The sequence below is a fragment of the Osmerus mordax genome, chromosome 7 (assembly GCF_038355195.1).
Source record: "Osmerus mordax isolate fOsmMor3 chromosome 7, fOsmMor3.pri, whole genome shotgun sequence".
Lineage (NCBI taxonomy): Eukaryota > Metazoa > Chordata > Actinopteri > Osmeriformes > Osmeridae > Osmerus > Osmerus mordax.
The window spans coordinates 11,665,990-11,678,259 of record NC_090056.1 but is presented as its reverse complement, the minus strand read 5'-3'; the positions used below and the strand labels follow the sequence as shown (position 1 = coordinate 11,678,259).

The 12,270-nt window shown below is 41.2% G+C and overlaps 1 protein-coding gene across 2 annotated transcripts; it reads right to left on the bottom strand.

The window, feature by feature from the left end:
* Positions 1-4,921: 4,921 nt before the first annotated feature.
* LOC136946445 (rho-related GTP-binding protein Rho6) lies at positions 4,922-11,627 on the bottom strand. 2 transcript variants are annotated; one of them, XM_067240785.1, is made up of 6 exons: positions 11,608-11,627; positions 9,717-9,798; positions 9,426-9,513; positions 6,201-6,310; positions 5,964-6,098; positions 4,922-5,370 (listed from the first exon to the last, which is right to left on the bottom strand). In XM_067240785.1, the coding sequence occupies exons 1-6, from the start codon at positions 11,625-11,627 to the stop codon at positions 5,125-5,127; spliced, it is 681 nt and encodes a 226-aa protein (XP_067096886.1). In that variant the 3' UTR covers positions 4,922-5,124. The 2 variants fall into 2 exon arrangements, with proteins under 2 accessions (XP_067096886.1, XP_067096885.1); XM_067240784.1 differs by lacking the exon at positions 11,608-11,627 and having other exon boundaries at positions 9,717-9,836.
* Between the last annotated feature and the right edge of the window lie 643 nt (positions 11,628-12,270).

Here is a 12,270-nt window from a genome sequence, read left to right as displayed (position 1 = left end):
CAAACAAAAACAGACACAAAAAAACAGACACACACACACAAACAGACAGAAGAGATGGTAACACAAAGTTGAGATGGAAACCTAGGCAGACAGACGCTCTGAGGGTACAGACACTATGTCAGTTCCCCCTCCTCGCTCCACTGAGCCTGTTTCATAGAGCCCCATTTATTGTACCAAGAAACAAGAGTTATGGCAATTGTCACAGTGGCCAAAACAGCACTCTGTCTGAGGAGGTTTTTTCATCACAGACTGGGTGCAGATAGCTCATCAGTAATCATCCAGCAGAACTCTGCACCCCCTCAACCTTACACCCCCACCTCACTCTCCTGTTGTCGCAGTGCCACGTCTGAGAAAGGCTGTGTGTGTGTGTCATGTCTGATGAATTGTGTGCTTATTTGGTAATGATGCTGGCTGAACTGATCATTACTACCAAGCTCCACAAAATTGTCTGAGAGCATCAGGGTAAAACTATTCTTCCAAATTAAATCTTTTTGCGAAAAAATTCCTTTGGCCTGTGGCCCCACCCTGGCCAGTTACACATATTTCCCTTTTGTCTAGACTTTACAAACCTCTTACTATATACCCAGAATAACATTTTGTCAATCTATTTTATATAAATATAATGAAGAAAAATTATTGCATCTATTTAAAAGGCGCAGACATCAAGACTATATAAAAGCGGCAGTTTATGTCCAAGGTCTTGGATTTTCTGTAGTCGAATCAAAGTTTGGAAAGTCTGAATGTACGAATTCTAAGGTAAATGGTTGACCGTATGTGTTTTTTAATAATGTTTTCTGTATGCACAGCACAGTCAGATCCATGATGTGAAAACAAAGGAAGTATTTGTTTAAAACATAATGAACAGTACCATGACATCCCACTCCTGTGTAGGGCAGATGAGTACATCCAGAGCTGTGCCAAAAACACCATACATCACACCATCAGACCCATGCAGCAGAAGTATGTCCTGGAGCAGACAGTCATGGCTGACTGGCTAATAGATTCACTGGGCCTGGCCAGATGTTTGCCTTCTTTTCCAGATTCCTGGAATATGTTTGTGAGTTCTGCTGGCATACATAGGCAGGCAGGTAGACAGTGAGAAAAACAGACAGACACTGCCAGCATTAACCCAAGCATACCACCAAAACCTAAATCCTGCTATTCATATTAGCCAATTATCCAGAGGAGCTCTTCTCTGCTCTGCTAGGAGGACTCTTAGGCTGAAGTGTACAGGAGATACAGAGGTTGTGGTAAGGGAAGTAAGTGTTCACACTTCTGTTAGTCTTCTGCTGTCTGTCTGTATCAGGCACCCCACAGGCACCACCTCAACCCAGATGTGCTCTGGACACGTGCTCTTATTTGCCCTTGAAGAAGTCTCTTTATTGTACCCTATTGCTGTGAAAGTACCAGTGTAGAGGATCTGTGTGTGTGTTTCTGTGAAGTAAAATGAGATTTCTTTTGTCTGAAATCTTGGCAGTCCCAAACATAAACCTACCCTAACCTTGTGTCAGTACTGTACATACATCCAAATGCAGACAGTAAGACACAGATAGGGATAAAAATTGTTAAAGATCAAAATATAAAACGTAAAACTATGATGACATAATGTGTAGACTGAGATAGAAGAAATAGGGGAGGGGGGTGCATGATGGATGTAAAATGTAGAAGGATAAAGAGACAGAGCTAGTCATTGGTCAAAGCTATCCAAAGATGTTTGGATGCTTCTGCTATGGTCTCTAACCACAGGGTACATGACTCAAAATACCCGGCCTTGCTCCTCACGCATAACCCATTGGAATAATGTGTGGTGTGTGTGTGTGTGTGTGAGAGAGAGAGAGAGAGAGAGAGATAGATAGAGAGAAAGAGACAGGCAGGCAGGCAGGCAGAGTGCTGCATCCCTGGACTATGCTCATGCCTCACTGCTATATTGTTATTGTGACATCATGACAGCAATCAAAAATCTTAATCTGATTATTATTTGATTTTAATGCTATACCTTTTTTTTATTGACAATGAAACACTATAAAGGGGGCCAGTAAGGATTTTTGGAATACTATGTGACCCTGACCATTGCATAATATTCTGCTGTTACATCAGTCTCTTGGTGAATGTATAACAGCAACATCAGTCCTCCAGAAAACCTAACAATGAGCAGTGACCAGCCCAGTTATCAAACATTTCTCTGTAACTCTACATATCTTCAATCTGGAATCCAATTTCATACAGAAACACTTTACTGCTTGTTTTAGTGGTTATTCATATGTAGATTGCTATGGTTAAAGCTTAAGAGCTCCTTTTGAAAGAGAATAAACTATAAGAATCATTCATATAATTATAACTTTCTGTCCTATGCTCATGCTGCTTTTTCTTCCAAATGTTAAGACTTAGGCATTCAACTAGGCCTACAGCATAGTCTTCAATTGCATTAATCATGACTGCACATTTGTAATATGTTATCAGCCATGCCAATCAATTCTAGTTTTTATTCAAAACAACATTAGCGAAGAAAACAAAAGCTCACAACACAATAACATTAATCCTTGACATAATAGCATTAACAGAAGATAATTGGAAAAAACGAACATGTACAAAACCTCAGCATTAAGTGACAACACAAAAGCATTATTACACTTGATTTGAAATTCTGCGTTTTGGCAAACGTTTTGTGTATGACAATGCTTTTGTGCTGTTATTGCTGTGTTGTGGTTTGATGCCTTTGTCAATTTTATCAATTTATATTTTCGTGGGCTGCCGGTGTCTGAGTTCTCCTTACTACAGAATGTGCATCTGTGACACGTGTTGTGAGTCTCCAAGAATAAAAAGGCAGAAAAGTAATGTATCTGAAGAACAGATACATTATCTTTATTCAGATTAATTAACAATAAATGAAAAGGATGGTTAAAAGCACAGGCCTTCAACATAGTTTAGGGCAAGGCTTTAGCCTACTGCACATCAAATAAAATTACGAGTGATACAGTATTGAATAAATTAAGCGAACACCTATAGGAAACTGTAAAACACGCCGGGAACAATATTTCATGGTTTAACTGGTCATTCCAGGTGCCTAAACATCAACAATACAAGCTAACTCCATTCTCAAACCAACCTGGCGACACATCCGATGAGACATGATTAGGTCTATCACTCGTCTTGACACTAGCTTCCTTTGATAACATCCTTTGGAGTTCAACAACCATCTCAACAAAGAAATATCTACAACCATAGAAAGTCTGTCCACAGAAAATAAACGAGATTCCTTTGTGACATGATTTCTCAGTCAAATTGACTTTGTCTTAACAGCTCTGGCAGATGTAAGGTCATGCTACGCACTATAGCCTACTAATGGTTATGTTGTTTCCAAAAGGCCCCAAACTGCCACCACCAGTTTGGGGATGATTACAGTTTGTTATCTGTCCAGCCATCAGCATGGTGAGAGAAGGCCCCTGTCTGATGCTACAAAATGAAAAGTGAGGCTCCCTGCTGGAGAGCCATCCTTCTCTCTCAGACACAGGAACCATGGCATCCCAGTAACCAGGACTCAGCTCTTGCCCTGCTCATGGTGTTGCTAGGCAACACATTAAATTCCAGTGTTCTGTATGGCGAGGAACTCTGAGCCTCTGTGCAAACCTACAAATCACCCATTCTCAATTAGTCAGCTGTTGGCAGCCCCTAAAACCATATTACTTCAGAAAATTCAATAAGGACCTCAACAAAGATAACAACAAATAGTTTTAAGAAGGGTATTTCTGAAAACAGAAATAATCACGAAAGACTTGAAAATATAAGTGAGAAGAAAATGTTAAAACAACTTTCTCCATACAGGACCAGCCTGTTTGTTCATTTGTATTAAAACCCACCTCCCGTATCATGATCCAGACACCCACAAGAACACTCAGTTGAAAGAGACACCTTCTTTTTTCAAGGCAACTAGCCAGACTATTGGAATGACGAACCCCAGATGGGCTGTCACCCTTGCCACAGGAGGAGGACCTAGATTTAGCTGATCCCAGGCACGATTCAGCTTATTTAGGCATCATGGTTACTTGACTCTTTCGATGTTACAGATAAAAGCTCAAGGTTTATGTAACCGCAAGATTTTAGAAAGAGAAATGATCCAAATCTTACATTAGCCAGGGGTCTTTCTGCTTTTGGCATTTCAGAGTAAACAGATGGACATGAAAGGGCTGATGTGAAATCAAGATTTCTTAATATATTTCCTCAAGAGAACAGGTAATGCCGCTGTCCAAAGAGCAGCATTTACTGCATCACGAGAGAAATAATAATGAACAGCACATTCTAGAACCTCTCAATCAATACCTGAGGTAATAACGGGGATACAGAAGAGAGGCCATTAGAACTGAGATGGATGGCAACTCATAAAAGGGGAGGAAGGGTGACAAAAACAAATACCCGCATCCTTTATATGGCTCTCCGTCTTATCTGTCACAGCATGCCCTCCCGAGACTGTTGGTGGCCCATGTGAGTGAGGAGTCACATTGTACTGCTTCAGTCCTGGTTGTGCTTCATCCTTCCCACAGCTTCTACTGAAGACACTGCTTGCCATATCCCTCCCCTATACCCCACTGTCCTTTACAAAGGTAACTTTTTGGATGTAGTACTGCTGAGGTTATGGAGTCTAAGGACTTACTCTACAGGCCCCTCTTTTTCAGTCTTCTGTACCACATGACTGTAGGTGTCCATCTGAGCCTTTTCAGCAGGTATCACGTTTTTATATTAACACTGAGTAAGATGGAGATGGATAGGAGAAAGCACACACCACTGCATTCTGAAAAGGTCTCATCAACGTAATGTAATCAAATGCAGTGTTTACAACCACCTTTGGAGTTGAAAGGGCAGAGAAACTGAGTATCGATCACACTCAGGTTTACTAATATGTATGTTGGAACGTGGGTGGGGTGAGGATCATGTGGCAGTGTGAAGCTACAGTAAAGAGATGACCACATGGGGGTCGTCAGCGAGGGTAGGCAGGATGTGGAGGAGAGAGGGGTCTGGAGAAAATGTTGTCCTCTTTTTTTCACCCAAATCCCCTCATCTCCAAGCATCCCGTACCCTCCAGTCAACTGAACCAGCCAATGGAATGCCTCTACCCAGCAGCCATCTTATTCACATGATGGAGCAGCTTTTGGCCTTATCCTTGTTGAAGGTGGAGGAGAGCAACTCAGACTTGCTGGGCAGGTGGAGGAGCCTCTTGGAGAGGCGTCGGGTGGGACTAGGTTTGGATGAGGGCTGCAGCTTGTTGAGGCAGGCCAAGGCTGCTGTGCGGAACACACTGTTGATGCTCTTCTCTGAGGTGAAAGCTGAACACTCCAGGTAGGCCTCTGCTCCCAACTGCTTAGCCATGGATGAACCCTGCAATCAGGTTGACAAAGAGCACACAGTAAGTGGGGCAGGGACATACAAAGTCAAAGAAAAATATGTCACATCCCTTTATGCGGCCTGTTTGTGGTGGGACCATCTACATTAAACCTGCATATCCCTACAGTTCATATGGGCACTCCCCTGCATTATGTTCCTTGTACTCTGTTGGTTAGCGATTGTGTTTGCCTTTTCTCCCCATTGTCCGACGTCCCTGTAGTTAGCCCAGGGGAGGCCGAATAGGCAGGTAAAATGCTCATGGGCTTACATTTTCATCATGTAGGTTTGGACATTGTATAGTGACACTAGGCTGGTTCACAGCCAGTACACTAACCTAAAACTCTGTAGGGAGACAAGAAAAAAAACTCTCCGGAAAGCTCAGAGAAAAAGAAGCATTGGGAGTAGCAATTCAGTGAGGGATCCACTCCACAGACAGTTGGTAATTTAGAGAGGCGAGAACATTGCTATCTTATGTGTGTGTTTGTGTATACCACTACCCGTTCTCCACAGTGTCAACTGGTGGATTATGTTATGTTCCTCTACATAGCCCTAGACTATATTTGGGGTCGTAACAGACAGACAATAACCTGCTCATGGGAGATGGGAGTCTGCTTCTGATTGGACAGCTCCATCAGCGTGCATACGTCTGTGCGCAGGTCTGTCTTACAGCCAATCAGGAGGATGCGTGTGCTGGGGCAGAAATCAAGGATCTCTGTCTTCCACTGAAATGAAAAGCACACACAACTGTCATAGTACTGTCACTGGGCACAATAACCCAAGAAAAAAACGATTTTGCTCATAACTCATAATGAAAACACCTGTACCTTCTTCAGTGCACTGTCCACTGTGTCCGGTCTGCTGATGTCAAAACATAGAAGAACCGCGTCTGAGTCACTGTAGCAGAGGGGTCGCACATTGTCATAATATGGAGAGCCTGGAGGGGTGACACAGAGACTAGCATCAGTCTCAACAGAATAATAAATTAACTGAAGTTCTACCTTTTGTAGACATATTGCACAGCAATGATAAGTACAGGTTGAGGGATGGTGTTATGGAGAGACATTTCGGGGGCATGATAACTGCAGGGGTGCAGGTGGATAGATGCTTGGTTGCTGTAGTCTACGGTTGGACTTTAACAGGAGGAGGCTTTTTCCGCTATCTATCTTTGTGTTTCTGTGGGAGTGTGTCTGTGTGCATGTGTGTGTGGTTTGTGCCTTTGCAGTAGTCTGTCCCCCACACAGGCCGCCACCCACTACCCCCTGTGGTAACTACGGCAACAGCCTTGGTAGGAAATGCCTAATTCCAACATTCTATTATAACCCCCTGCGCCACAATTCTCTGCATACACAAGGCATATCCTACCTATTCCTTACCATAGGACCCTCACAGTAAACCGTTTCATTACTGTAAACCACATACTTTCCTCCTCAGAGTTCTTCCAATAAATCACATTAAACCACACACAAATACAAATACTGAGTAAAACTACACAATAATTACCCCAATCACAATGTATCCTGATATCTTGCTTTGGAAATAAATCACTTATGAAATCCGATAAAGAAAGAAGTATTACAAGTCACAATACTTTTTTTTGTGGTTCTTTGGTGATACACATCAATCAATTATACATAAACTACATCTTTATTTTACACTCTGCAAATATTTTTTAAGAAAAAGCTAAAGTTATGTTAGTGTTTGCAATACAATCAGTCACATATACTGTTCGCTTGACTTGACCTGTTTCACAGGAAGAGTCATGCGCTAAAAAGAGGCACAGGCAGGATGTCTGTAATCTATTGTACTCCCCTCCACACAACTTCAGCTCTCACCAAAACAACACAATTTAATTTCCTATTCCTGTCTCTCCAGTCCAAAAGGCACCCAGAAACTCATTAAATACAAAATAAACAAGGATATAATCTATCAAGAACTATTTCCTCTGGGATGTTATCACAAAATGCTGTCAGTGTAAAATACCCTATATTTGGATACCATTGTGTTAAATGACAAAGCAAGCATATTTTCTTGTTCAACTAGCAGTTATTGTTCAACCCGGTCTATTGATAACACTAATTTCCTCATCCTCTGAGACAGCAGAAAGAGGATCTAGCTAGGACACGTAGATAAGACAAACTCACAAAGCCCAAAACATGATGTTCCCAGCCTAATCTGCATCTACAATGGTTCTTGTTTTTATTCTTGTTTTTATTTTTTCAACAACACTGTAGAAATGTGCTTTTTTTCCTAAGTATTGTCCACATGGACACAGGCTGCCCCAGAGTGATGCAATGCTGGAAATAGAGAGATAGATCTGTAGAAAGGAAAGGATGCAGCAACACCTACCTAATACCTCCCACTCACATCTGTTGACATACAATCACCTTCACAAATCAAGGCAAGAGGCTGACCCTACTTGCCTGAGTATCAAAATCTGCTAAAGGCATTTTCCATCCTAAAAGAGATAAATAGCAGTGAGGAGACGGGTCATGTTGAGCTTCTAAGATCCAGTGTCAGATAAACTGTCTGTTTATGAAAGATGGAAAGGATACACAAAATACATTCTATATATAAGGTTCATTCCTGTCAGATGATGAGATAAGATTATCAGTACAGAGAGAGAGAGAGAAATAAAGAGAGAGATATCTATGTGTTACACAACACTGCAGCGCAACAACACCTTGCCCTAAGGGATCCTCTCAATCTCCTTACTGACCAACATTCAGTGAAGTAAGACATTAAAAAGTCTTATAAAAAAAAAACTCATATGTGATATAACCATCAACTCCAGGGAGCATGGGAAAGATTACGGCCATGAAGGATAGAATTCTAAGACGTCTTCCAAGATGTCAAAGAGCCAGATAAAAAGCTTTAAAGATAGGGACAGCTGGAGGAATGCTTGTAGGATGATGAAAAGGGAATGATGATGATGATGATGAAATGGGAATGGTTTACATGCCAGTATAGACTGGTAACCTCCTGACAATTGAGGTCATTGATAACTTACAAAGTTCAAAGAAACGTGTATTGTAATCAGTTAGTTGTGTTTTATTCCTTAATACTTGTAAACATGAGCTGTAAAAATCAAGCCCTGCAAAAAAATTATGTTTCATGAGATCCTTATGTAAGTCCATCTCTAGAATGGCCAGTGTGTTTTGTAGACAAACCTACCCTGCAGTGCTTCCAGTTACATAAGGCTTTTTAGCCAAACCACATCACAGGGCCATAGGGGAGGTAATGAATATATTTTGCTCGATCAGAGGCTTATCTACCCCATGCACATCACACACTAAACACACTCTCTCCAGCTCTCTGTCTGAGCCCCCATCCCCACCCCACCCCCCCAGCAGACCAACTGGCAAAATTGAACTGAATCCAATTACAGAGTTCTAGCCAAGTAAAACTCTAACAGTCCCCTCTGATGTTGATCCCATTGATTACGTTATTTAATGTAAAATTGTGTCAGTGTTACCAACAACTAGCAACTACTAGCAGCTAGATTTCTCTGAATTCATAATAGACCCATCAACAGTTCACATGATTCATGTAACATGACAGCTGGTGTATGTGCTTGTGTGTGTACAATATTATGTATTCCAAACAGGAATGCAATATAAGGAGGGGGTACAATAAATGAAAAGGAGATGCAGACACAGTTGTTACTTTTATCTGAGATAATTGGGCACTCCTACATCTAAGCCTACAGAGCTAGACAACATAGCAAAGATGTATGCTTGAAAACAATTAGGGATTAAGAGATTGCAATCCAACAATCCAACATTTATAAACTCCTACAATAACAGGGCTTAGAAATGTGTGATAGGAAATAAACACACACAATGGCCTGGGCTCATTTGTTTACCAACTAAGGTTCCACTGTGGGCAGATACCGTGCAGAACATGCCGTTGGCGTACTAACTTCAGAACTTGAATGTTAGAACAAACGACACAACACGGAAACATAGGGAGGTAGAAATTCGATGGGCTTCGGGGGGCACTCCATTAAGAGCTGTCTCTTCCTACGGCAAACCTTTAGTCTGCCATCTCACCTGAGGTGTCCCAAAGACTAAGCTCCACGCGCTGGTCCTCAAGCTCAAGACAGGCTGTGTAATTTTCAAACACTGTTGGAACATAGGTCTGAAGAGAAAAAGGAGTGCATTACCAAGAAGGCTACAGGTTTTCAGATTATTTTAAATTTAACATTAATATCCAGCTTCGAGTTTAAATCGGTGCATTTTAACAAAAATGTGTTATTTTCCTGGTCAAAAGGAAACAGCTAGTAACGTAGCTTGCGATATATTTAATTTTGTATTGTGTCAGGTGTATGGGTCACAGCCTACCTCTGGATAGCAGTCCTTGGCCAAGACTTGCAACATTGCCGTTTTTCCGCATTGAACGTCTCCAACTAACACAAGTTTACATCTCGCCACAAAAGGCTGGGTAAGTCTCCTCTCCTTCATTGTGAAATTCAAAATAGCCTACGGAATAAAACTAGACAAATTGACAAGCAAAGGAAACCTGCAACTGTAAGTCCTCGGTCCGTGCGCTCAGAATGATGCTGTTCTCATATGCATCTGCCAACCAGAAGCTTGAGAGGGCTGGAGACCAGAATCTTTATATTGCACTCTCAACCAATGAGCGTCTGCCTTGATTGCCCAAGGTTTACACCTTCTTTCTGCACAGCACTTTAGAGGCCTGAACTCAGGTGTACCTTTTCTCGAAAGTAGTAGCAGCTTCAGTTAACAACGATTAGGCTACTGTATGTGATAACATTCAGTAATAGATTTAGGTTGTTCCGGTGTCGTGCCAAGGCACTTATCCCCGCCAGGATTTGTATCCCCTGGCCGCGTGCACTCAGAGAAGGGGAGTTTAACTGCTGCGTCTTTGTTAACCCGTCCCTCCCTGCCCTCTAACGTGAATTCTGTTTGAATTCAATTTAGTTTAATATGGCTTTTCAATTAACCACTTTGTTCACCTGTCTACCATATGCGTTACAGAGGGGATACACATTATATCAGGCCGTTTTTTTGCCTGATATAATGTGTACCCCCTCCCCTAACATGCAAAGGGTCTGTCCTGCCATCATGTGTGTTATTGTCTGTGTTCTTTTGGTTAGTTTGGTGGACCTTTATGCTTACGTATAGTACATTAGGACATATTTTCATCATTATAAATTTCACCTTGCCCTGACAATCCTTTTTTAAAGCTTACTGTACGGGTAACAGTTATTTTCTGCTGAGGTACAACACTTCCCAACTTCCGTACATGCACTGACCTTTCAAAATACATGACGGCACCTAGTGTAAATGCTTTAACGAGTCATACAGGTCAGCACATTTTGTGGCCACCTACAGCTTTGTGACCTCAATCTAGTATTGCGCAACAGACTAGCAGGGCTTCAAACACAGCAGTGACATTATCACCTACTGCGTTAGCCTACTTATCTACTGATGTACTGTCATTTAACCTCTATCTCTGCATGTGTGGGTGTGGGTACATGAGCAAGTGTGCATATAGTAAGTGTCTAGGCCTATGTTTGTCCCACACATATGCATAAATGTTGTATATTTAGTAATTACATTATGGGGCCATAATATTTTGTAATTGGCGATAACAAGATAAATTCCAAATGTATTCATGTCATTATCAAAAACACTGTGCACCAGCTCCTAAAAACATCCACTGCAACACAAGAACATTCTATTCCATCAGTCGTGCAGTAGTGTAGGCACAACTAACAACCAGAAAAATAAATCTCATTCTGTATGCCTTACAGCAATGGAATTTGCATAATTCAAGATACATGCGGGTGAGAGAGTTACATTATGTAAATTAGGCAATGATTAAAGTATCAAAAATGTCATGGGGAATATTTATGCTATGAATTGCCTTGGAACATATCAGATTGTTGAAGGTGCAATTAAAACATGTTGAAATTCTTAAACCAATTATGTAGTTTCTTAGCATTAAGATGGACAACATGTATTTCAAGTGCCCACAATTTGATGTTCCTCTATAGCTAGGTTGAAACTTTCCTGAACCAGTTTGATAGACTGTTGTGATTTGTTCAAGAAACAAGTATACTTAGTTGGTGTTTTTATCCACTGGTAGATTTTCAAATCTACACAGAAGACAAAGGTTTCAAATGTAGGTCATAGAAAGCCACTGAACTTGCAAAGGTAATTGTTTAGCGCTTAATAAATCAATGCAATACATAATCAGACTATTGACTTTATATGTGGGTGTTCCATATAGTTGAATCAATTACTCTGATACCCATGGCCGGAAGGCTTACGTTTTAAGTACATAATATTAAATTTGCCCAGAGAAATGCTGCTTTTCAGTGGTGGGTTGTTGTTGCTGTTGAATTGGGTTACTCGGTCATAAAAAAATGAAATTTTCGCATTTCAAAGGAGGAAGGAAGCTTTCCTCCTACACCAGTGCCAAGACTGAGGCAGGAAGTTTTCCAAACAATGGAGTCACACACACCAGTATTTGGCTATGTAGTTCTGTGTCATCAGTCTGAAGGAAGGTCCCATTAGCTTAGTTTTCATAGTGTAAATGAAACTCGACTTTTTATTTTGGCACCTTATAATTACGAGGAAAGTAAGAGGACAACAGTCAAAACAGAGAGTGTTAACAGATGGGACAGTGTAGCCTTGAGTGTAGCCTCAAGGATGTAGCAGATGTCATTAAATTCCACCCTACTGTAAGTTTACCAAACATTGATTCTTACCTACTATTGACCTCAACATGACATATTAGGGTAGCCAACCTTCCCTTCTGCCCCTTCCTCTTCACCACCAGAAATGTGTTGCAATGAGACTCATAAGGGTCTTAAAGTGAATTACTGGTGTTCTAACAGAAAAATAAATAAAAATACTACCAGTACAT

What these genes read in the sequence shown, in the direction of transcription:
- LOC136946445 (XM_067240784.1), bottom strand. Translation starts at nt 9,836, where the DNA reads ATGAAGGAGAGGAGACTTACCCAGCCTTTTGTGGCGAGATGTAAACTT. An exon ending in CCAAGGACTGCTATCCAGAG is followed by an intron (nt 9,514 to 9,716) that starts GTAGGCTGTGAC and finishes TTTTCTCTTCAG; the next exon opens with ACCTATGTTCCAACAGTGTT. An exon ending in TGGACAGTGCACTGAAGAAG is followed by an intron (nt 6,099 to 6,200) that starts GTACAGGTGTTT and finishes TTTTCATTTCAG; the next exon opens with TGGAAGACAGAGATCCTTGA.